At 47.7% G+C, this 25343-nt stretch overlaps 1 protein-coding gene across 1 annotated transcript in view; it reads right to left on the bottom strand.

The window, feature by feature from the left end:
* The window catches only part of KIF9 (kinesin family member 9), a 40045-nt gene that overhangs the window by 13681 nt on the left and 1021 nt on the right, over positions 1–25343 (bottom strand). The window contains exons 2-17 of the mRNA XM_077936666.1: positions 22853–22959; positions 22468–22633; positions 20980–21086; positions 19623–19835; positions 18493–18576; positions 17606–17698; positions 16009–16156; positions 13025–13089; positions 11604–11681; positions 11175–11243; positions 7614–7718; positions 6530–6585; positions 5695–5785; positions 4299–4432; positions 2840–3040; positions 743–951 (exon numbers count right to left, since the gene is read on the bottom strand). Of these exons, the coding sequence (XP_077792792.1) occupies positions 743–951; positions 2840–3040; positions 4299–4432; positions 5695–5785; positions 6530–6585; positions 7614–7718; positions 11175–11243; positions 11604–11681; positions 13025–13089; positions 16009–16156; positions 17606–17698; positions 18493–18576; positions 19623–19835; positions 20980–21086; positions 22468–22633; positions 22853–22948 (1915 nt within the window). The 5' untranslated portion in view covers positions 22949–22959. The remainder of the gene's footprint in view (positions 1–742; positions 952–2839; positions 3041–4298; positions 4433–5694; positions 5786–6529; positions 6586–7613; positions 7719–11174; positions 11244–11603; positions 11682–13024; positions 13090–16008; positions 16157–17605; positions 17699–18492; positions 18577–19622; positions 19836–20979; positions 21087–22467; positions 22634–22852; positions 22960–25343) is intronic.

Genomic DNA, 25343 nt, shown 5'->3' with positions numbered 1-25343 from the left:
TTGGCCGAGGGAGCCGGCGTACAGCTTCCGGGTCATGTGTCCAGAAGGACTAAGCCGCTTCTGGCGAACCAGAGCAGTGCACGGAAACGCCATTTACCTTCCGCCGGAGTGGTACCTATTTATCTACTTGCACTGGCCTGCTTTCAAACTGCTAGGCTGGCAGGAGCAGGGACCGAGCAACGGGATCTCACCCCGCCGCGGGTTGGCAGGTCCTAGGCTCTGTGGTTTAACCCACAGCGCCACCTGCATCCCTGGAAGCTAAAGTACATACTTGGAAATGAGTCTCTCATCTCCCCATTTCCGCAACAACTTGTGATTTTGAAAAAAATCCACGTAAAAATTCACTGTGTTAGGGGCGATTTCTCCTAATGAACACATTGTGGTGTGCAGTTTCGACAATCACATTTCTTCAAGTGATTGCCCTTAATATAATACATCTTGGGATGTCGTTTCCCCCTGAATTTGTAACTTGGTGGGAGGACTGCATTGCAGAATCTGGAGAAAGGAATTTTGGAGAACTCCGGTTCTCAAACTGCTTCTGAAAGTGTGACTTAGGTAGGTTCTCGTTTAAACGCAAACCAAATCGAATTCCTTTCCCCTCCCTAGTTGGCAGGCATGGCACGGGCACCTCTCCCCGCCCCAACATTAACATGAGTCTCTCCCGCTCTCGGGGTTGGACTAGATGACCCTCGGGTCCCTTCCAACTCGTAAGATTCTCTGACGCAGCCCAGGCCCTGCTCACCCTGCTGATCGCGTTCAGCTTTCTGGGCGTCCAGTGCCTGCTTGATGTTGTCCATCTCCGTTTTGAGCACGTTGATTCTCTGGGCGACCTCGTTCATTTTGCCCTTGCGGTCATTCAGGATGGCTTTGTTCTCCTTGAATATCCGGTTGATTTCGCTGCCGCGCTCGTTCTTGAACTCCTCAAAGGCTGCTGTCTTTGCAGGTGGGGAACTGTTTTCAAAGAAGAGAAGGACAATTAAAGAAAAAACCCAGCCATTACAAGCCAGAGGTGGTATGTGTGTATGTTTGTGTGTGTTGACCATTTGGGACATTCTGTGGGGAGTCCTCCACACCTGTGGATGATACCCAGCTCTACCTCTCTTTCAAATCAGAACCAGTGAAGGCGGTGAAGGTCCTGTGTGAGTGTCTAGAGGCGGTTGGAGGATGGATTTGAGGTTGAATCCTGACAAGACAGAAGTACTGTTTTTGAGGGACAGGAGGTGGGCAGGTGTGGAGGATTCCCTGGTCCTGAATGGGGTAACTGTGCCCCTGAAGGACCAGGTGCGCAGCCTGGGAGTCATTCTAGACTCACAGCTGTCCATGGAGGTGCAGGTCAATTCTGTGTCCAGGGCAGCTGTTTACCATCTCCATCTGGTACGCAGGCTGAGACCTTGCCTACCTGCCTGCAGACTGTCTCGCCAGAGTGGTGCATGCTCTGGTTATCTGCTGCTTAGACTACTGTAATGCGCTCTACGTGGGGCTACCTTTGAAGGTGACCCAGAAACTACAACTAATCCAGAATGCAGCACCTAGACTGGAGACTGGGAGCGGCCGCCGGGACCATATAACACCGGTCCTGAAAGACCTACATTGGCTCCCAGTATGTTTCCGAGCACAATTCAAAGTGTTGGTGCTGACCTTTAAAGCCCTAAATGGCATCGGCCCAGAATAACTGAAGGAGTGTCTCCACTCCCATCGTTCTGCCTGGACACTGAGGTCCAGCTCCAAGGGCCTTCTGGTGGTTCCCTCCCTGCGAGAAGCAACACTACAGGGAACCAGGCAGAGGGCCTTCTCAGTGGTGGCACCTGCTCTGTGGAACGCCCTCCCAGCAGATGTCAAAGAGAAAAACAACTACCAGACTTTTAGAAGACATTTGAAGGCAGCCCTGTTTAGGGAAGCTTTTAATGTTTAATAGCTTATTGTATTTTAATATTCTGTTGGAAGCTGCCCAGAGTGGCTGGAGAAACCCAGCCAGAGGAGCGGGGTATAAATAATAAATTATTATTATTATCATCTTGTCCAACCCCCTAAAATGCAGGAATCAGCTAAAGCATCAATGACAGATGGCCATCCAACCTCTGTTTAAAAACCTCCAATGAAGCAGAGTCCACAACCTCCTGAGAAAATCGGTCCCACTATTGAACTGCTCTTAGTATGAGAAAGTTCTTGCTGGTGTTGAGTCAGAATCTCCTTCATTGGAACTTGAAGCCATTGGTTCGAGTCCTACCCTCCACAGCAGGAGAAAACAAGCTCGCTCCCTCTTCCATGTGACATCCCTTAAGACAGTGATGGGCAAACTTGGCCCTCCAGCTGTTTTGGGACTACAACTCCCATCATCCCTAGCTAACAGGGCCAGTGGTCAGGGATGATTGGAACTGTAGTCCCAAAACATCTGGAGGGCCAAGTTTGGCCATCGCTGCCTTAAGTTATTTGAAGATGGCTCTCCTATCTCCTCTCAGTCTCCTCTTTTCCAGGCTAACATACCCAACTCCTTCAACCGTTCCTCATAAGGCTTGGTTTCCAGACCCCTGATCATCTTGGTCGTCCTCCTCTGCACACGTCCCACCTTGTCAATATCCTCCTCAAATTGTGGCGCCCTGAGATTTCTGAAACTGGAGTGCCCAGTACTGGACACAGGACAGCAGGTGGGGTCTGACCGAGGCAGACTAGAGCAGTACTATTACTCCCCTTGATCTGGCTTTGAGTGAATTTGAACTATAAAAACGGTGTGTGTGCACAGGGGCAGAGATGGTGGTTATCCCCACCATCAGTTTTTGGAACAGCACCCTAGTCGGCTACAGACAGGGCTCATGACCTTCCTAAGAGGCAAAGAACCAACCTGGGCCTCGTGCTGGGCTCCTCTCTTGGCGCAGAGTCAGAGCGATGGGTCTCGAAGCTGACGGCGTCCTGCTCGCGGATCAAGCCCTCCCTTGCCTCCGGGTCCTTAGTGGCTGCCCCTACCTGGCTGCGGGACGGGGAAAGGGTCTCCAGGTCCTTCCCAGAAAGAGGACTTGCCAAGCCTTCCTTCTTCAGAGTGGGACTGGGAAAGAAGAAGAGGGCAACGTTTTATGGCCGGATCCAGGGCTGAGCTTGAGCTCCACTGAGGCCGTGACCTGACCCTTCCTCTGCGAAACTGGGAGGTGCTCAGCTCTAGTTTGGGGCACTTGAGGATGCAGCTTTGAGGACCAGCACCCAAAGCTGGCCAAGGGGAAGACCGGTGTGAAGAGATCAAAAGTCCTGCAAGAGCTTTCCAGTCCTCTGGGAGCCTTTGGTGCCTCTGAAAGGGGGCGTGTTACCGTATTTTTCACTCCATAAGATGCACCTGACCATAAGATGCACGTAGTTTTTAGATGGGGAAAGCAAGAGAAAAAAATTCTTTAAAGGGAGCGCTGAGCAGAGCCTGTGTGCATCCCAGGCTCTGCTCAGTGCTCCCTTTCACGAGCCGCGTGGAGCGTGTGTGCGGTGCCACCTCCATCGTTCTGCCCGGACATTGAGGTCCAGCTCCAAGGGCCTTCTGGCAATCCCCTCCCTGCAAGAAGCCAAGTTACAGGGAACCAGGCAGAGGGCCTTCTCGGTGGTGGCGCCCTCCCTGTGGAACGCCCTCCCACCAGATGTCAAAGAGAAAAACAACAACCAGACTTTCAGAAGACTTCTGAAGGCAGCCCTGTTCAGGGAAGCTTTTAATATATAATAGGTTACAGTGGTACCTCGGGTTATGTACGCTTCAGGTTACAGACTCTGCTAACCCAGAAATAGTACCTCGGGTTAAGAACATTGCTTCAGGATGAGAACAGAAATCGTGGTCTGGCAGCGCGGCGGCAGCAGGAGGCCCCATTAGCTAAAGTGGTGCTTCAGGTTAAGAACAGTTTCAGGTTAAGAATGGACCTCTGGAATGAATTAAGTACTTAACCCGAGGTACGACTGTACTGCTTTTTACCTACAGCATGGCTTGGACCTGGTCTTAAACACTGTCCCACAAGAGGATGGTATGAGAGAATGTTTCAAGTGTACAACTGTATTGTATTTTAGTGGGGTATAAATAAATGGGCAGGGTATAAATAAAATATTATTATTATTAGTCTGCAGTGAGGGGGCACAGGGAAGCCCTGGTGTTGCCCACCCTGGCTCCTGCCTCTTGGCCACAGGAGGGTCCACAACCCAGCTGCCAACCCCCCACCCTGCCACCCCCCACAGCAGGCAGAGAAGCAATGCTCAGGGGTCCGCATTTGCCATGGCCCACGGGAGCGTAAGAAATCCGACCTGAAGACGCGTGACTGTGGGAACAGAAGGGGACCAACCTGACTTGCTCCTTGCCTCTCTTTGCTTTCGTTTTCTTCCCGCCGGGCTTGGATGAGAAAGGAGCGACTCCGATGCCAAATCCTTGCCCGTCAACTTCCCCAACCAGGTGGCCTTCGGCATCAACCAGCCCTGCCTGGCGACAGTGGAGATCGGAGGGGCTGTTAAGCGGTTTCAAATCTCTGCCCCTGGAATCTGCAGCTGGGATTCCACTCACTGGGAAACGTGCCGCCTCCCCAGCAACTTACATACACACAAGCCAAACTCTGAGGACATCAGAACATGAGAAGAGAGGTGCTTATTATGGGATGTTTGCGAGCAGGATCCGAGCATTAGGGCCCACTGTCTCCTGCAGTTTCTAGCAATGGGCATTCAGAAGCAATTGCCGCCTCTGTTTTTAGGATACCAGGATTATTCAGTCGAATTGGATTGCATGGGTTTAAATTTGGGAGGCAGGTTAGGAGTGGAAATTGGCTGGGACACAGAAACACTGTCTACCAGCTCCACCTGGTACGCAGGCTGAGACCCTACCTCCCGCAGACTGTCTCGCCAGAGTGGTGCATGCTCTGGTTATCTCCCGCTTGGACAATTGCAATGTGCTCTATGTGGGGCTACCTTTGAAGGTGACGCGGAAACTGCAACTAATCCAGAATGCAGCTAGACTGGTGACTGGGAGTGGCCACCAAGACCACATAACACCAGACTTGAAAGATCTACACTGGCCCCCAGTACAATTTCCGAGCACAATTCAAAGTGCTGGTGCTGACCTTTAAAGCCCTAAATGGCCTTGGCCCAGTACACCTGAAGGAGCATCTTCACCCCATCATTGAGCCCGGACACTGAGGTCCAGCGCCGAGGGCCTTCTGGCCTCTTTGCGAGAAGTGAGGTTACAGGGAAGCAGACAGAGGGCCTTCTCGGTAGTGGCACCCGCCCTATGGAACGCCCTCCCTTCAGATGTGAAGGAAATAAGCAGCTATCTTCTCTTTAAAAGACATCTGAAGGCAGCCCTGTTCAGGGAAGTTTTTAACACTTGATTGGAAGCCGCCAGAGTGGCTAGGGAAGTGCAGGGAGGTGGGCGGGGTATAAATAAATTATTATTATTATTATTATTATTATTATTATTATTATTATTATTATTATTGAACCGTGTTTTTCTGATGTGGACCAACAGAGCCATCTGGAATGTGTGGTCTGCAAAATGTTGCCAGGCTGCAATGCCTCTCATTGCAGGGGGCCATAAGTTTTCCGGGGGGTGGGCCTTGAAGCGGGACCAAATATAGAAGAATTAAAACGCAAATGTTGAACCTGGCTCTGGGTTCCAGCCCAATGATCACAGTCTCCTTCTCCCTCCCTCCCTCCCTCTCTCACACACACGTGTGCTAGTGCACAAACACCAACCTTTTGAACTGCAGACAGGGTTGCGTAGTCGTTTTTGTCTATCAGCGTGTATTTATTCCGCAGCCTGGCTTCCACTTCCTGCTCTTGCTGGCTAAAAAAGAGAAACACGCACCCATACCATTGGGCTGAGCTGTTGTTGCCGCCACCTCCTGCACCCGCTACCCCTGCTCCACTGTGTCCGGAGTGTGTGCAGGAGCCGGTCCCTGTGACCAGTAGGGCTTCGCAGGACTGGGGCCTTCCTAAGTTTGTTCTGGAGAGGCAAGGCTGATTGGTAACTCACAGCACCTGGTGGCAAGAGCTGGGAAGGGATATAAGGTCAGCATTTCCCTTCGGCTCTTTGCCATAGCAACACGTTTCCAGCCTTGCTGTGTTTGGCTCCTTGCTTCCTGATCCTTGGACCTTGGCTCATTGACTCTCGACTCTCAGACCCTTGACTTTGTGACTCCTTGCTTCTCGATTCTCGGACCCTTGACTTTGTGACTCCTTGCTTCTCGACCCTCGGACCCTTGACTTTGTGACTCCTTGCTTCTCGACCCTCGGACCCTTGACTTTGTGACTCCTTGATTCTCGACACTCGGACCCTTGACTTCGTGACTCCTTGCTTCTTGACCCTCGGACCCTTGACTTCGTGACTCCTTGCTTCCTGACCCTAGGACCCCTGGCTTCTGGACTCTCGTTCCTGCTCCCACCCCACCATCTTGCCCCCGGTCCCAACGTCCTCAGCCGGGACTTTGATAGTAGGTGGACGTTGTGAGTGAGAATTACGAACGCCCGCGAAGGGTTTCTAAGCGCGGGTGTCAGCGGAATGTAAGCACAGGCAAGCCAAAGCACTTACCCCAAAATCATTTTGAACTGGTTGAATATTTCGTGGATTTGTCTGATGCTCAAAATCTGGCAAAGCAGAGGGAATGACATAATGAGGCAGGCAGCCCTGGCCAACGTTATCAAATGTTTCACGGTAAAATGAGAGTGGGGGTCAGCAAACTTTTTAAGCAGTCCACTGTCCCTCAGACCTTGTGGGGGGCCGGACTATATTTTGGAGGGGGAAATGAACGAATTCCTATGCGCCACAAATAACCCAGAGATGCATTTCAAATAAGAGGACACATTCTGCTCATGTAAAAACACAGATTCCCAGACCGTCCGCGGGTCGGATTTAGAAGGTGATTGGGCTGGATCCAGCCCCCGGGCCTTAGTTTGCCTACCCATGAATGAGAGGGTCAAATTAGCTTCCTGCTGAGGGACCTGGTTGGCTGCTATGAGAATAGGATGTTAGATGAGGGGCCTTTGGCCTGATCCCGCAGCCAGACTGTGTTTATCTCCCCTTCATCCGTATGGCCCTGCCTTGGGCCCCACTGCTTCCGAATGAGCAAGAAACTATGATTTGCCCAACCCATCTCTGAAGACACCCCCTGGATCTGCAAGATGACAACTACAGTGGTACCTCTGGTTGCGAACGGGATCCGTTCCGGAGGCCCGTTCACAACATGTGTTATGTACTGAAGTTCTCACCCTGGGCCAGCAGGGGGATACTGTAGATAGTTATGCAAATGAAGGATCGAAAGTGACGTTCAGTGATTGGATAGTTTTAGAAAGTTGTTACAGTAACAAGGTACTGGAGCTCTATATAAGCAGGCTGACTGAGCCCTTCAGTTCAGTTCTGTTCTGGCCTGTGAATAAAGAGCTGTTTGAAGAATCGCTGTGCCAACGACATGAGCAGAATGCAACCCACGTCTGCGCATGCGAGGGTCGCGATTCGCTGCTTCTGCACGTGCGCGTGACATCATTTTGCATGTCTGCGCATGTGCGAGCGACGAAACCCAGAAGTAACCCTTTCCGGTACTTCTGGGTTGCCGTGGGTCGCAACCTGAAAACACGCAACCTGAAGCAAACGTAACGTCAGGTATGACTGTACCTACATCTAACTCATCTATGGTTCCATCGAGGTAACGGCGGACTTGAGAGCTGATCTCTGCCACTTGGATTTCATTCAGGGGCTCGTAAGACACCGGAGGGCGGTTGAGCTGCAAGCGTAAGAGAACAGAAGGTCAGCAGTTAAGTGACCGGAGAGAGGCAGGCCCATCCCTGTTCTCCATAATGCTAGAAGTTCTCCTGGCCGTGCCTAGATCACTTTCCATCCAATGCTTCATAGAATCGTAGAGTTGGAAGGTCCTCCAAAGATCCTCTGGCTCAGCCTTTCTCAACCTGTGGGTCCCCAGATGTTGTTGGACTACAACTCCCATCATCCCTGAGCTCTGGGCCTTGCTAGCTAGGGGTGATGGGAGTTGTAGTCCAACAACATCTGGGGACCCACGGGTTGAGAACCGATGCTCTAGTCCAACCCAATGCAGGGATCTCAGCTAGAGCATCCATGACAGATGGCCATCCAACCTCTGCTTTAAAATCTCCAAGGAAGGAGAGTCCACAACCTCCTGAGGGAGTTGGTTCCTCTGTCTAACACAGGGGCTGGCAAGGTTTACCTCGCCTGGGCCGGTTCACTCCAGCAGAGATACCTCCATGGGCCAGATTGCGCGTGCGGCTGCAATTTCCGGCGGCTGCACAGACACGATTTTCAGAGTCTGAGCATGTGCAGACGCAATTTCCAGCACCGTGGAAGTGAGTTCCCGCGCTGCGCTGATTTTTTATCTATATATACTTTTTTATTAGGTTTTTTTTAAATATCCTTTCCAACAATCATATAACATAGCTTCTTATCTTATACAATATTTTAGACTTCCGTCGTCACCTCTGATGATTTTCTGTTCTTTATCACTTATTCTGCATTTCTTAATTTCTCTATTACTCTTGATTATCATTAACTAATAATTCTCCTCATAGTCTTTCTTGCAATATTTCAAAACAAAACAAAAAATCCTTTCAGTAGCACCTTAAAGACCAACTAAGTTAGTTCTTGGTATGAGCTTTCGTGTGCATGCACACTTCTTCAGATACACACGAAAAGCTCATACCAAGAACTAACTTAGTTGGTCTTTAAGGTGCTACTGGAAGGAATTTTTTTTGTTTTGACTATGGCAGACCAACACGGCTACCTATCTGTAATTGCAATATTTCAGATAGTCTTCCTTACAGAACTTCTTGCAGGCCTACTAGCGTAATCTGTTCATTACAATTGCTTTTCAAATAGTTCAGATATTTACTCCAGTCTTCTAAGAATCTCTGGTCCTGCAGGTTTCGAATCCTTCCTGTTAATTTATCCAATTCTGCATAGTCCATCATGCGCTGCGCTGATTTAGCGCAGCGTGTGGGGACTCGCCGAGTGGGCGGCTTGATTCGGGGGCGGCTTGTGGGCTGGTGAAATGACCTTCCTGGGCTGCTTGTGGCCATAGGGCTTAGGTTGCCTAACCCTGGTCTAACAGCTCTCACTGCCAGAAAGTCCTTTCTGATGCTTCATTGGAATTTCATCTTGTAACTTGAATCCATTGCTTGGAGTCCTACCCTCCAGAGCAGGAGAAAACAAGTCTGCTCCATCTTCCATGGCACAGCCCTTGAGATATTTGAAGATGGCTATTATATCTCCACCCAGTCTGCTCTTTTCCGGGCTAAACATGCCCAGCTCCCTCAACCATTCATCCTAAGGCTTGGTTTCCAGACCCTTAATCATTTTGGTTGGCCGTCTCTGCACCTGTTCTAGCATCTCAATCTCCTTCTTAAATTGTGGTGCCCAGAATGTCATTAGGCAGTGAGGACCACAGCCAGCTTCCTCACTCCCCAACAGAGAACTGTACAACCTTCAACTGCTTGCCTAAAGGTGGGACCATCTACACACCATGGAGAAGACAGCTGGAATACTATTAGCATTTATGGCAGTTTAGAGCATGCAAAACATTAGGTAAAGGTAAAGGGAACCCTAACCATTAGGTCCAGTCGTGACCGACTCTGGGGTTGTTGCGCTCCTTTCGCTTTATTGGCCGAGGGAGCCGGCGTACAGCTTCCGGGTCATGTGGCCAGCATGACTAAGCCGCTTCTGGCGAACCAGAGCAGTGCAAGGAAACGCCGTTTACCTTCCCACCAGAGCGGTACCTATTTATCTACTTGCACTTTGATGTGCTTTCGAACTGCTAGGTTGGCAGGAGCAGGGACCGAGCAACGGGAGCTCACCCTGTTGCGGGGATTCGAACCGCCGATCTTCTGATCGGCAAGTCCTAGGCTCTGTGGTTTAGCTTGCTGCAAAATTTACAACAGCAATGTATGGTAAAAGCTGGAGCAACTGTTTGCACAAAGAAGGTCACAGGTTCAATCCCTGTCATCTCCAGGTAGGACCAGAAATTGAATTGGTCTGACCTTATATACAGCATCTTCCTTAAATAGCTGAGTGATATCACCAGGTTGTGGCAGATGAGGGGTCTTCCTGAGTCATATCTCAGTCTCTTAGTCATTGCACTATACCAACCAGCCTTGTTGCAAAAGGCTGGCCATTATGATGTGTGCGTGTTGCTTGTTTCTATGGCTGGACAACTGCAGTGCAAAATTCGGAGAAATCTGAATTTCAAAGGACAGTTCTGCTTTGCTTCGTATATTGTTTTGGATTTGGCAGATTTGCCTTGAAATTGAATTGAAATTGAAATACCTTATTGTCACTTGTACAACTTGTATGCAGTGAGATTAGACGAGCACCCCCCACTCGGCTCTCTTGGTCTTAATTCCCCTTGTTTACTGACGCACACCCACCAAACCCGAAAGTCAGTTGCCCTGTTGTTATCTTTTCATTCAGCAGCCTAACAGCCCACGGATAGAAGCCGTTCTTTACCCTGTTGGTGTGACTAATCCTGCTTCTATATCTTCTGCCCGAGGGCAGGAGATCAAGAAAGTGCCGGCCAGGGTGTGAATAATCATCCCTGAGAATTTTCCGCACTCTCCTGAGGCAACGGCAATGTCATCCAACGGATTCACGGGACAGCCCATAATATCTTGTGCTGTATTCACCACCCTCTGTAGGCACTTCCTATCAGTTGATGTCAAACCAGCGTCCCACACCGTGATGCAGTATGAAAGGACACTTTCTATTGTGGACAGGTAGAAGGAGATCATCAAATGTTGATTGACATCATTCTTTCACAATACTTGAGATGGGAGTCTCTGTTGGGCTTTCTTAACCATCTGGGTTGTATTGATTTTCTAGGTAAGGTCTTCACTGAGATAAACAATAAACTGAGATAAATGTGAATCAAATTCTCCCTCACTCCCCAGGGCCGGGAGAAAAGTGGCTAAGAACCGTTTATGGGGAGAAGGGAGAGAAGCACAGTCCAGCTGCCCACCCCACGCTGTGTATTAAAGTTTCCTCACCATCCCTTTATCGGTAGCTGGCCCAATCTGGGTTGGGTGATCACAGAATCATACAGCTGGAAGGGACTGAAGGGTCATCTAGTCCAACCCCCAGAAATGCAGGAATCACAGCTAAAGAATCCTTGACAGGTGGTCATTTTCAAAGCCTAACTGCGTCCCCAGAGGCTGTTTCTCACCAAGCTGTTGTGCATGGCCAGCTCCTCCTTCAGGTAAAGGACTTCTTTTTCCAGAATTTTCACCATTCGCTAAGCAAAGGGAGAGAATGAAAGGTGAGAGTGAAGCGGGAAAGAGAGAGAGAAGTAGAAAGATCCAGAGCTGCGTTTCAGTTTCCAGTCCTTCCTTCATCACCCCTGCAGTGGTACCTATTTATCTACTTGCACTTTGACGTGCTTTCGAACTGCTAAGTTGGCAGGAGCTGGGACCGAGCAACGGGAGCTCACCCCGTCGCAGGGATTCGAACCACCGACCTTATGATCGGCAAGCCAAAGAGGCTCAGTGGTTTAGACCACAGCGCCACCTGCGTCCTACTAACCACTCATCCACTGACCAAACCTCTCTTCCCAGCCAGCCAGCCTGCGGAATTGCCCACACAGGGCGGCACCTACCTCTGGGTTGATTTTTTCGTTCACAATTGGCTCAGTAGTCACCCATTTCATTCTGGTAGCAAAACGCAGCGTGGACAGCTGAAGGGAAATGAATGTCACTTAGCAATTGTCCTGGAGTCAAGAAAACCGTGCCCGAGAGCCTATCTGAATGCCAAATAAGAAATGTAACGATAATTATTTTGATTTCTTATCTGCCCATCACCACAAGGTTCCAGCGCCGGAGGGCAGGGCGGAATCCTTGCCCACCTGTCAAAGCGGGCTAAGGAGACTGATCCAGTTCCCTACCCTTGCTTTTTAAGGGGCTTGGAAATGGACTGGCATATTAATGTATAAGGGTTTATGCAGAGAAAAAAGGACAGAAAAGATGTTAAGTTAGGTGTGCTCAGTGCTTTTTTTCTGGGGGGATGCAGGGGTGTGCATACTCCTAAACATTTTTTGAATCTTTTTACTTTTGTCTATTTACTGTATTTCCCCAATATGATCTACAAAATGGTGATTTTCTTGAGTCAAAATGAGAGTACAGTGGTACCTCTGGATGATGATGATGATGATGATGATGATTAATTATTTTTACCCCGCCCATCTGGCTGAGTTTCCCCAGCCACTCTGGGCGGCTCCCAATCAAGTATTAAAAACAATACAGCGTTAAATGTTAAAAACTTCCCTGAACAGGGCTGCCTTCAGATGTCTTTTAAAGATAGGATAGCTACTTATTTCCTTCACATCTGAAGGGAGGGTGTTCCACAGGGTGGGCGCCCCTTCCGAGAAGGCCCTCCATTCCGGATCTCTGTTCGCACCAAGAGCAGAACGCAACCCGCGTCTGCGCGTGCGCAGGTTGTGGTTTGCCGCTTCTGCGCATGCGCGTGACGTCATTTTGAGCATCTGCGCGTGCATGAGCAGCAAAACCCGGAAGTAACCCCTTCCGTTACTTCTGGGTCACCGCGGAGCGTAACCTGAAAACACTCAACCTGAAGCGAAACATACAGGGAGGCAATGTAGGTCTTTCAGGACCAGTGTTGTATGATTGGGGTTCAATCACATACAGGAGAATTCAGGTTGCAGAGTGTATACCCTAATGGGCACTCTGCACATGCCCCAAAGTGGAACCCACTGCAGTTGGGCTAGAAGTGGAACAGTCCACTCTCATTCTGATGCCCATACAAAGCAGGCCTTAAACCAAGGGTAGCCAATGTGATGCTCTCCAGCAATCTCCAGACTCCAGCTGCCATCAAATCCAACCAGCACCACCAAAGGCCAGGGATGATAGGGAGCTGTAGTCCATATGGAGGCTGCTACATTGGCTCTCCCTGCCTTCAAACAATCCCAGTTTTGCACTTGGGTGCATGTGCCCTAAACACCTGGAACGGTCACTTCACTTCCACCCACATTTCAGCCCCTCGAGTCCCCGCCGGGGGGCTTACCGTCTCCACAATGTGGATGGCTTCACTGCAGATGTTGGCCACGAGAACCGTGTTGCAATTCCCACCTAGGAGAGACACAAAGGAAATGAAGGCTGGAAACTGATTCTCGGATTCTACTTGAAGGGCACCATTTATTCGATGGCATCCATCTGCCAAGGATCTTCTGCGTACCCCAGAGGATTCTGGGAGAAAGCTAAGGAGCAGGACCCATGTTCAGTTCCCTTTTTTTAAAAAAAAAAAATTATTAAAAGTTTAAGATTACAGAAAGAAATAAGAAAAAAGAGAGAAGAAAAAAGTAAACAATACAAATCAATACATTACCATACATATATATAAAAAATAACACAATACATCAAAACAAAAACAATTAAAAACGCCTCCAATTTTTCCATATCTTTTTCTTTCATTAACTTGTTTCATCGACCTCCTCACACCTCCCTTTTTTGTATTCTAGTTATTAATTATTACAGCAAATCCTTTCCATTTTTGACTGTTTTCTGTCATTTAATTGTCTTAATTTATTTTAACCTTATCTTACCATAAAAAACCTTAAAACTTGTTTATACTTAACTCCTTATAACATTTCTACTAAAGGCATGTAATTTCATTCCAACATTTTTCTAACACTCATTAATTTTACAATATTTCTCTAAATAAATTTTTAAACTTTCTTCCAATCTTCATCCACCGTCTCTTCTCCCTGGTTTCGGATTCTGTCAGTCCTTTCTATCAATTCCATATAGTCCATCAAGCTGGTGATCTTCTGTCCGAGGCTCTTAACTCTTTTCCATGTCCCTTCTGCAGATCTTCTTCATATCCATGTTCAGTACCCAAGGCATGTGGGTGGGTGGGATAGTTGGGACTTTAATAATAATAATAATAATAATAATAATAATAATAATAATAATAATAATAATAATAATAATAATATTTATTTATTTATTATTATTTATTTATTTATACCTCGCCCATCTGGCTGGGTTTCCCCAGCCACTCTGGGAGGCTTCCAACAACAGATTAAAATACAGTGGTTCCTCGGGTTAAGTACTTAATTTGTTCTGGAGGTCCATTCTTAACCTGAACTGTTCTTAACCTGAAGCACCACTTTAGCCAATGGGGCCTCCTGCTGCTGCCGCGCCGCCGGAGCACAATTTCTGTTCTCATCCTGAAGCAAAGTTCTTAACCAGAGGTAATATTTCTGTGTTAGTGGAGTCTGTAACCTGAAGTGTATGTAACCTGAGGTGCCACTGTAGTTTGTAAAACATTAAAAGCTTCCCTAAAGAGGGCTGCCTTCAGATGTCTTCTAAAAGCCAGGTAGTTGTTGTTCTCTTTGACATCTGGTGGGAGGGAGTTCCACAGGACAGGAGCCACCACCGAGAAGGCCCTCTGCCTGATTCCCTGTAACCTGACTTCTCGCAGTGAGGGAACCGCCAGAAGGCCCTAGGCGCTGGACCTCAGTGTCCGGGCAGAACGATGGGGGTGGAGACGCTCCTTCAGGTATACTGGATCAAGGTTGTTTAGGGCTTTATTTATTTGCTTAAGGGCATTTCTGAGCCCTTTGATATTTTAAAGAACTTTAAGCAGCACATGCTATTTATAATATAAAAACAATATCCATTAAAAAAAAGTGCTATCTAGAACCAACAAAACCAAGGCTAAAGCAAGTAAAAGGGATTCAAGGGATTCATCTGCATAAATGCATAAAAATCTCCACTTAAATGGCTTGTTGAAAGAGGACCCTGGCCTTTCAAGAACCACATAATTCCCTATAAACCTGCTCAGATACAGGCCCTGCTCTGTATCCCTGCGATCTGAGGTCTAGTGATTATTAAAGGCAGGGTCTTTGCTCTGATGGCCCCCAGGCTGATTTTCAACAGTGGACAGGGCCAGAGCCAAAAGTGAGGCCAGATTTGTACACTCTTAACAGAGACATGGGGACGCAGGTGGCGCTGTGGGTTAAATCACAGAACCTAGGACTTGCTAATCAGAAGGTCGGGGGTTCGAATCCCTGCGACGGGTGAGCTCCCGTTGCTCGGTCCCTACTCCTGCCAACCTAGCAGTTTGAAAGCACGTCAAAGTGCAAATAGATAAATAAGTACCGCTCCAGCGGGAAGGTAAATGGCGTTTCTGTGCGCTGCTCTGGTTCACCAGAAGCGGCTTAGTCATGCTGGCCACATGACCTGGAAGCTGTACACTGGCTCCCTTGGCCTCTAAAGCGAGATGAGCGCTGCAATCCCAGAGTCGGCCACGACTAGACCTAATGGTCAGGGGTCCCTTTACCTTTAACAGAGATATACATTCAACAGAAACAGTCACAGTCACAGTCACACAGGGTTCCCAAACTTGGGTCCCTAGCTGTTTTTGGACTACAACCAGTGCTTTTTTCCTTTAAAAAAATGTTTAGGGGGTACTCTCATTTTGACTCAAGAAAATCACCATTTTATAGTTCAAATCGGGGAAAATAAATACAGCAGATGGACAAAAGTTCAAAGATTCACAAAATGTTTAGGGGTATGCGTACCCCTGCGTACCTCCAGAAAAAAAGCACTGACTACAACTCCCATCATCCCTAGCTAGCAGGACCAGTGGTCAGGGATGATGGGAATTGTAGTCCAAAAAAACAGCTCAAGACCCAAATTTGGGAAACCTTGCTCTAAAATGCTACCTGCTACTGTTAAATGTTTAACTTTTGAAACTGCAAGGTGGGAGGAGAGAGATTATTTTCTTTTGAATGGGAACCTTGCAAATAAATTATAGATTTTAATGGCAATTTTTTCCTTGTTGGCCACTTTAGGAGCTGTTTAACAGAAAGGGGGAACAGAAGGAACTACATTTTAGAAACCAGGTGATGTTAAACTAAGCTCAGAGTGACAGCGTAGTGTCATAACAGCCCTGTCAAGGCCAGGTTAGACATGAGCAGGGACTTGAACCCGGGTTCGCCCAAACCCAACACTCCAGCCAGTACCACCAACCCAAGTCCTTACCCAATGAATCCTTCAGGGTGTAGGTGAGCTTGCTCTGGCGGAAAGGAACGTGTTCCCGGTTGCGGTCGGCCAACGCAATAATAACTTGTTCCAGGTATGACAGAGACCTGTTGATGTAAGTTGCTTCCTTCAGTCCAAACCCCTCCGACTGTTAAAAAGGGGAAGCAAGAGGACACCTTAGAAAGTGCGGTTTACGTTTCATTTGAATTATTTGATCTCGCCTTTCTGTATAAACCACCCTAGGTGGCTAACACAGTTAAAACAGAGTAGACACACAACCACACGATTACTAAGCAACAACAACAAATTTAAAACAGAATTAAAATGCAAGAGTAAGTTAGGCTGTGTACAACCCACACATTAAAAGCACATTTCCTTGAGATATTTGAAGACGATTGCAGTATCTCCTCTCAGCCTCCTCTTCTCCAGGCTAAACATACCCAGCTCCTTCAACCATTCCTCATCAGGCTTGGTTTCCAGACCCTTGATTATCTTAGTTGCCCTCCTCTGCACACCTTCCAGCTTGTCAACATCCTTCTTAAATTGAGATTCCCCAAAATTGGACACAGTATTCCATGTGTGGTATGACCAAGGTGGAATAGAGTGGTACCATTACTTCTCTTGATCTAGATACTATGCTTCTGTTGATGCAGCCTAGAATAACATTAGCCTTTTTTGCTGCTGCATCACACTGTTAAGCTTGTGGTCCACCAAGATCCCAAGATTCTTTTCACATGTACTGCTAGTAAGCCAGGTGTCCCCCGTCTTATATTTGTGCGTCTGGTTCTTCCTGCCTAGGTGCAGAATCTTACGTCTGTCCCTATTAAAATTCATTCTGTTAGTTTGGGCCCAGTTCTCCAATCCGTTAAGGCCATTTTGAATTCTGATTGTGTCTTCTGCGGCATTAGCTACCCCTCCCAGTTCGGTACCAGCTGCAAAGTGATATAGAATCGTTATATCATATAATCTTCTGTTGTCCATTACATTCGGCTTCCCGGTCCAAGTTTCTGGCCCCATATTTATCGAGAATTGCTGACAGACCTCAGGAAGCCCAAATAATATACTTATTAAACGACGAAGACTCAAGTAGATCCCTTGCAGTCGCTAGATACCTGATTAATGTCTTATTTCATAAGAGGAGAAATGGATCACTGTATGACTCTGACAGCTTAGCCAAACTTAAGAACCATCAATAAGTGCCAGAACTAAGACGCATACCCCCCAAAATCCGAGGGATTTGAATTGCGGTTGACATAGAGGGAGCTTATTGTATATAGTGTTTACTTAACTGAAGTAAAATTGGTTTTATATGGGTGTTTTAACTTGGAACTGTTTAAATTGTTTGTTTATGGATAAGTTTTGATGTATTGTTTTAGATATGGGCCAATGGCCGTAATAAATCAAATCAATCAATCAATGACAACAAAATTAGCATCCCCTCAACGCAATCACACAGAGACAGACACTTAAGGCAGACATTGTCACGGGGATTTCTTTTTCTGTTAGTGTAAAAGGAAAGCTAGCTTCTTGATCACTTAAAACGAAGTTAGCTAACTTACCGGCTGCAGGCAATAACAAGTTCTCCCAACGGACTTACTTTGGTCTTTGCCAGCCTCTCTGAGCCTGCTAGATCCACCAGGTTAATTTTGGAGGTCACGTAACGGGCATCAGAAAGAATTCTGGAATGACACTGAGGTGGGAGATCAGGGACATTAGAACACCTTGAACGCAATAGGTCTGTTGAACCGCACCAGAGGATCCACAGACCTCTGGATTTTCCCAACCACCCCATGAAAACGCCGCCAACCCTAAATAAAAGGCTCTCCAGTGACACAGTTTTTAATCGGGATCCGCCATTATGAGACAGGCTATGTTGCAGAGATTAATAGCCATAGGGGGAGGCGAGCCATTACTTTGTTATCATGTTTGCATTCTAAGATCGACTTGGCAAATCTTCCCTGAAAAGGCTAATTTATGGTGCAACTTGTCTGGGAAAATGAATGAGCAAACGCCTAGATTCTATTTCATCGGAACTGAGAAAGATGGCGCCTGCCACCCGAGGAGGACTTTTGGAAGGATTCGGCATAAATAACAGCGTGTGAGGATTTACTGCAAACAAAAGACTTGCCAGCTTTAAAAAAAAGGGAGAGCCATACAAAGTTCACACAGAAGCATAATATTGCTTACTTTAACTCGCCTGTGGAAACAACTCAGAGGCTATTAAGAAGAAAAAGGATAACAGCAAGAAGATTGAAAGATGGGACTGGTGAATACTAAAAGCAGCAGAAATATGAGATGATCGGACCCTACTGAACTCGAAGCATGGGAAACCCCAACAAAGATTTATAATTTGGCAAAATATTTGGACTTTATGATATGTATTGGTATAATTTGGCATAATTAATGTGATATGATTGGATTGTTAAAATGGAAAACTTAATAAAAATTATTATAAAAAAAAGAGAAAACGACGCCAGCCCTGACCTCGATGTAAATTGTGAAGATGCAGTGAGACCGGGAGGAGTTCCTGTTCAGAGCGTGTTGACCAACAGATCTATTGGTGTCCCCCTGGAGAAGGAAGTGAAAAGTGGAGGAATAAACCAAGGACAGAACAAAAGGAGTTCGTTTCTCTGCTACATTTATAGGCCTCTTCACAGCAACATTCTCAGGACAGCTGACAGCGAGGAATAAACACAAAGGGTGCCTTCAGACTGCCTGTCTTCCGAGCACTCATCCTGAGTGGTTTGCAGGGAGACAAGATGACACTGGGTCAAAGGAGATTCTACCCTATGTTATCCCATTCTTTTTTGCAAAAAAGTCCAATCTTTCGGGAAAGAAGGTTTGTCGTAGAATACTTCCCAACCAACTATTTCAGTTTGGGCACTGCCAGGCAGTTGCTGTTTTAATAATAATAATAATAATGATGTTATTTATACCTCGCCTATCTGGCTGGGTTTCCCCAGCCACTCTGGGCAGCTCCCAACAGAATATTAAAAACACGCTAAAACATCAAACATTAAAAATTTCCTTAAACAGGGCTGCCTTCAGGTGTCTTCTAAAAGTCAGATAGTTTTTTTATCTCCTTGACACCTGATGGGAGGGCGTTCCACAGGGTGGGAGCCACTACCGAGAAGGCCCTCAGCCTGGTTCCCTGTAGCTTCACTTCTCACAGAGAGGGAACCGCCAAAAGGCCCTCGGAGCTGGACCTCAGTGTCCAGGCTGCAGGTGGAGATGCTCCTTCAGGTATACTGGGCCAAGGCCATTTGCATGGGTAGGCAAACTAAGGAATTCGTTTGTTTCCCCCTCCAAAATATAGTCTGGCCCCCCACAAGGTCTGAGGGACAGTGGACCGGCCCCCTGCTGAAAAAGTTTGCTGACCCGTGATTTCGGGCTTTCAAGGTCAGCACCAACACTTTGAATTGTGCTCAGAAACGTACTGGGAGCCAGCGTAGGTCTTTCAGGACCAGTGTTATATGGGTGGGGTTCAATCACATACAGGCAAATTCAGGTTGCACAACCCGGAAGTAGCCAATTCAATGACTATAAAAAAACGTAACACAGCACAGAAGTAACACGGAGGAGAGAAAGCGCGAGGCCACGCTGACTCTTCTTACCTCGAACAAGAAATTCAAAGCAATTTCTTCGTGGGGGGCTGCATGTACCGTCAAGCCTTTCACATAGACGCCTTGGGGTCCCTCTCCTATAGACAGCGGAATGTCACTGGGGGGCGTGGCTAAAAGGTCAAAGATGATCTCGTTGTGGATTTCCAGGTATGAAATTCGAACGGTGATGAACTGACTCCCGTGTTCCTCCATTGACTTGAATACCTGTAGAGAAGGTTGGACGGGTCTCAGCGAAGTTGAAGAAGAGAAGAGGAAGAGTTTGGGTTTGATATCCCGCTTTATCACTCCCCTTCAGGAGTCTCAAAGCGGCTAACATTCTCCTTTCCCTTCCTCCCCCATAACAAACACTCTGTGAGGTGAGTGGGGCTGAGAGACTTCAGAGAAGTGTGACTGGCCCAAGGTCACCCAGCAGCTACATGTGGAGGAGCAGGGAAGCGAACCCGGTTCCCCAGATTACGAGTCCACTGCTCTTAACCACTACACCATACTGGCTCTCTCTGAGTTGATTTCAATCAGGTTACCTGTGCTTTTTTCAAAGATGGGAAGAGAGGGGTTGGAGACGCAGGTAGCGCTGTGGGTTAAACCACAGAGCCTAGGACTTGCCGATCAGAAGGTCGGCGGTTCAAATCCTCGCAACAGGGTGAGCTCCCGTTGCTCGGTCCCAGCTCCTGCCAACCTAGCAGTTCGAAAGCATGTCAAAGTGCAAGTAGATAAATAGGTACCACTCCGGCGGGAAGGTAAAAAGCATTTCCGTGAGCTGCTCTGGTTCACCAGAAGCGGTTTAGTCATGCTGGCCACATGACCCAGAAGCTGTACACCAGCTCCCTCGGCCAATAAAGCGAGATGAGCGCAGCAACCCCAGAGTCGGTCACGACTGGACCTAATGGTCAGGGGTCCCTTTACCTTTCAGACTTCAAACTGTCATTGCTATTTTTCAAATAAATTTTAAGGACTTCCCATTTTGTGGTAAATGCTTCCTTTGGTTTATTTTTTTATTCTTTCTGATAAATGGTCTAATTCTGCGTATTCAGTCATTTTTTGAGAGCTCCCATTAAAGGACCTCAGATAGCCAGATGGAGAAAGTCTCTTAAAGTTTAACAGGATATGCCAGGGATTGAAGTGTCACCTGGATGGGGGCCAAACAGGAGCAGAATCAGGCCCTCCCATGCCCCTTCACTGCTCCTTGTCTAGGAGGTAGGGGGTGCCCCACGGCTTTCCCCCCACATTCTGTTCTGTCAGCGCCAGCAGACTTAACCATCACAGGTTGGCAGGAATTCCTATGTGCCCACATGGACAGCTGTTTGAGCTTCCTCCTTCTTCAGCATCACTGCATCATGGAAAGGGTTACCTGTTGGATAGCTCGGGGTATGATCCCTCGATGCTTGTAGTTTCCCGTTGTTCCCGTCATAGTGAAAGTCTTGCCAGCTCCAGTTTGCCCATAGCATAATATAGTACCTGCAAGTTTCAAATGCATAGCTGTCAACTTACAGATTTAAAAATAAGGGACCAGCGGCCTCGAAAATAAGGGACCAGCAGCCAAAATAAGGGGTTTTCCAAGGGGCACAGGTATGTTCAGCTTCTGAGCCCCTCCAAGGCAAAGGCCGAAAGCCCAGCCAGCAGCCAAACGAAGCCTCAAGCGGTGGTTCCCACAGCGCAGCAACCCAGCAAAGGAGATGCAGCAAGGAAAACCACCGTCACCTCTCCGCTGGGAAGCGCTGAGCAAAGGCGAGTCCCCAGGCAACGTGGCTGATTTGATCGGCACAAGGCATGCAAGCTCCACCCCCCAGTCGTTCTTAGACTCCTTACTGGGTGAGCAACGCAGCCAAGCAACACAGTTGGAGCCTACCTCCTCCCTGGCCGGCAGGGAGGGAGGGAGAGGAGCTGCTTCCTTTGAAACCCGGGAAATTTAAGGGACATCATCAATAAGGGACAGCAGTGGGACGCTGGGGTAAGGGACTTTCCCGCCAAATAAGGGACGGTTGGCAGCTATGTTCAAATGAGGCACCGTTAACTCATAAGAAGAGTCTTCTGGATCAGGCCAATGGTCCATTTAGCTTACCATAGCAGGATGGTTTGATAATATTACACCGATCCTGGATTGACTACACAGACTGCCGGTTAGTATCCAGACCCAAACCCAATTAAAAGTGCTAGTTTTGACCTATAAAGCCTTAAATGGCCCAGGACCGCAATACCTCAAGGACAGCCTCTCCCAATATGGGACAGACAGTGGTGTCTTGCTATAAATAAAGAAGAATCAAAGAATCACGCAGAGTCAAAACGCAGAGTCAAAAGATTCACAGTAAACGAAAAACTTTCCTGAGGCGAAAAAAACTTTGTAACAAGCAATGTGCAAGGAAAAGTAAGAGAGAGAGAGAGAGGCTCGCTGAGCGCAGGAATTTATTTCTCCTGGCTCACTGTGACCTTGACATAGTCAGCATGACTAAGCCGCTTCTAGCGAACCAGAGCTGCGCACGGAAACGCCGTTTACCTTCCCGCAGGAGTGGTACCTATTTATCTACTTGCACTTTGACGTGCTTTCGAACTGCTAGGTGGGCAGGAGCAGGGACCGAGCAACGGGAGCTCACTCCGTCGCGGGGATTCGAACCGCCGATCTTCTGATCAGCAAGTCGGAGGCTCTGTGGTTTAACCCACAGCACCACCTGCGTCTGGTACTGCATGCCTAACAGACTGGACCATCAGAACAGGATACAGGGTCTTAAGGAACATTCAAACAAGGCTGCCAGAGAAGGACTGCTGAAGTAACACACATACAACGCTGCTCCCATTCCCGATGGAAACTGAAGGCTGCACAGGCAATGACAAGAACATTTACCGTTATATCCATTTAGGGCCTGGGAGACCAAATCTCTGGCCACTGCATCATAAACCGCATCCTGGGGGGCATCGTGAAGAACACCATCTAATTTAAAGGACCAGTCTGTCTGCTTGTTGTTGACTACTCCTTTCGTGCGGTCTCTCTCAATGTATATTTCCATTGTCTGGAAAGTACAAAGAAAACAGAGTGCGGCAATTTGTAACCTTGAAGGTCGTAAGAACACGGCGTGAATTGTCATCACCCACCACCAACCATATTCTGCTTTTCCTTAAAATTTAATTCAAAGCATCCTCGAAGCTTTAAAACAGAAACAGACCGGTAAAAGACATGCACAAAGGTAGACCAGAACGGTTTTTGTTTCTGCTGACCGGTGTTCACTGACCTTATTGTCTTCCCCGAACTTGATCATGTCTTGTGGGAAGTCACCTGTCGGCTTGACTCGTGCAAATGCGCTAACTCTCTTTGGACAGGCACACATGGTGATGTGCACTGGGGGGGGGGGGCAGAGGAATGGAAAGGAAAAACAGGGAAAAAATGAATTTCTTCAAGGTTCAATTCACACCAGCCCTTGAATCTCAAGGTTTAAAAAAAAAGATAAAACCAGTGCAAATGATAGGCTGATTACTGTTACCTCTGGATCAGGAGGAGAAGCTCAGATTAAATACCTCCAGTGTTTGACACATAGAAGGTGAAATTCCAGTGTCAGAGGCAGTATGGGAGTGTATCTCTTCCCAGAGCCTCCCTAGTAGAAGCAGTTCCTTCCAGGTGTTGGTGAACGACAACTCACATAATCTCTAACCACTGGTCATGCTGGCTTAAGGATAAAGGAGAAGATCATCTGGAGGCCTCCATGTTGCCTAGACTGGTGAGGAACTTGATGCCTTCCAAACACTGCATACAAGGCAGACGCTCTACCACAGAGCTACAGACATTCTCCTGCCACAATTTGGAAGCAGCAAGACTGCTCCCTCAGTTTCCATGCCCAGCTGCCACCGGCAAGATGGAGTGGCGTGAAGGAACAGTTGATCAAACTCCCCCATCCTTCTTTTTGCAAAGGCTTCAGATCAGAGACAGGCCTTCCTCCTTCTCACCAGCCACCTGTATGTCTCAGCGACTGAGCCAAGAAATATAGAACTCTGGGTTTGATTTTGAATAAAATGAAGCTGGCCGGGGTGTGCGTAAGTCTTCATTCCCTTGTGTGGAGCTACTTCTGGAGCTATTCTAAGAAGCAACAGGCTTTTAGAAACCAGAGATGCTAAAAGGCTGCTAAACCATCTAACCACAGGGACCAGGATTCGGCGGCCTTCCAGATGTTGCTGTGCTCTCATCAACAGCATCTGCAGAACCACAGCTCTTCACCGCTGCCTTAGGCAAAAAGGTTTAGCTTTTCTGCTTCCTTACAAAGAATCCTGAATAGCTTGGAGGTGGGAAAATAGAGATGCGAGCGTGTATCTCCCCAACTACAATTGCTTCCAGATGGCCTCTTCATTGAGCATTCACCCTGATTTCTTTGTGGGGAGATTAGACGGCAGGTGCTTCCAGGCGCCATCCCAGTCAGGGATAAGTTGGCAACCTGAATTCTCCGGAATGTACTCGAATCCTTCCTGCAAACAGCAACTTTCTGGAAGAGTCTGGCATTGGCTGTTAAATGAGCATGAATTCTAATGTGTTTGCAGGGAGGGTAACATTGCAGCGAAGGACATTCCAGCGCATTCCCTCGCCACTTTTCCTTATTGCACGAAGTCTGATCTTTGGGAGAAGCACATTTAATGTGCAAGACCTGCCGGTCAACTGTAACTGTGCAACCTGAATTTGCTGGTTTTTTGTTTTTGTTTTTACTGAATCTCACTTGAAAATAGCAACAGTCTGGAAGCGCCCCCAGCAATCTCTTGTTCCTCAAGGAAGAACAGACAACAGGAACCTCACTGTACTGCACGAATCGCCCATCTCTCAAGGGCCAGGGGCCAGGACAACCTGCAAATCACTGGGGAGGGCTGCTTCTGCGACTTGGGGTCTTTATTATCCGTCGCCTGCCAACCCCCACCCATCCTAAGCTCTATTTTATTTTACAAATTATTTTTATTAGTTTTCCAAATTGATGCAAATCAAACCTAATTGCTTTAATTTACTGCGGTTTTTAAAAATCAGGTTTCCCGCTCCTGTTGCCAACATATGTCCATCTCTTCTATTGCTGCCACATCATTTCCCCCCTCCCTCCGGATACTCTGTCATCAACTGAGCAGATGATGCTGGTCAACAGAGGGGCTATGTCTGTGGGCTGGCATCTTTGCCATCAAACTCCACTCCCCCACCCCAAAGTCCACCTGAAGGGAAGAGTGTGGAACTGGCTTAGCCCCCCTCCCCACCTTTTCCAATTTTCTCCTCCTTATAATTCATTATCACTGACAGCAATATTGTTATTCTTAAGCCTTGCATGCACTGCCAGAAAGGCGATATACAAGACTGCAATTCTCTAAGTAAACTGTGGAGTTTAAAAAGGTAAAGGGACCCCTGACCGTTAGGTCCAGTCGCGGACAACTCTGGGGTTGCGGCACTCATCTCGCTTTACTGGCCCGGAAACGCCGTTTACCTTCCCGCCGGAGCGGTACCTATTTATCTACTTGCACTTTGAGGTGCTTTCGAACTGCTAGGTTGGCAGGAGCTGGGACCAAACAACGGGAGCTCACCCCGTCGCAGGGATTCGAACCGCCGACCTTCTGATCAGCAAGCCCTAGGCTCTGTGGTTTAACCCACAGCTCCACCCGTGTCCCTTCTGTGGAGTTTACTTTTATCTAAATATTGCAAAGGAAGGAATGTGCAGCACAGGTTAGTAAATAAGTAAATAAGAATTAGTCATGAATCTAAACTGAACT

This window comes from Podarcis muralis, chromosome 12, assembly GCF_964188315.1.
Source record: "Podarcis muralis chromosome 12, rPodMur119.hap1.1, whole genome shotgun sequence".
NCBI lineage: Eukaryota > Metazoa > Chordata > Lepidosauria > Squamata > Lacertidae > Podarcis > Podarcis muralis.
This window is presented reverse-complemented; position numbering and strand designations above follow the sequence as displayed.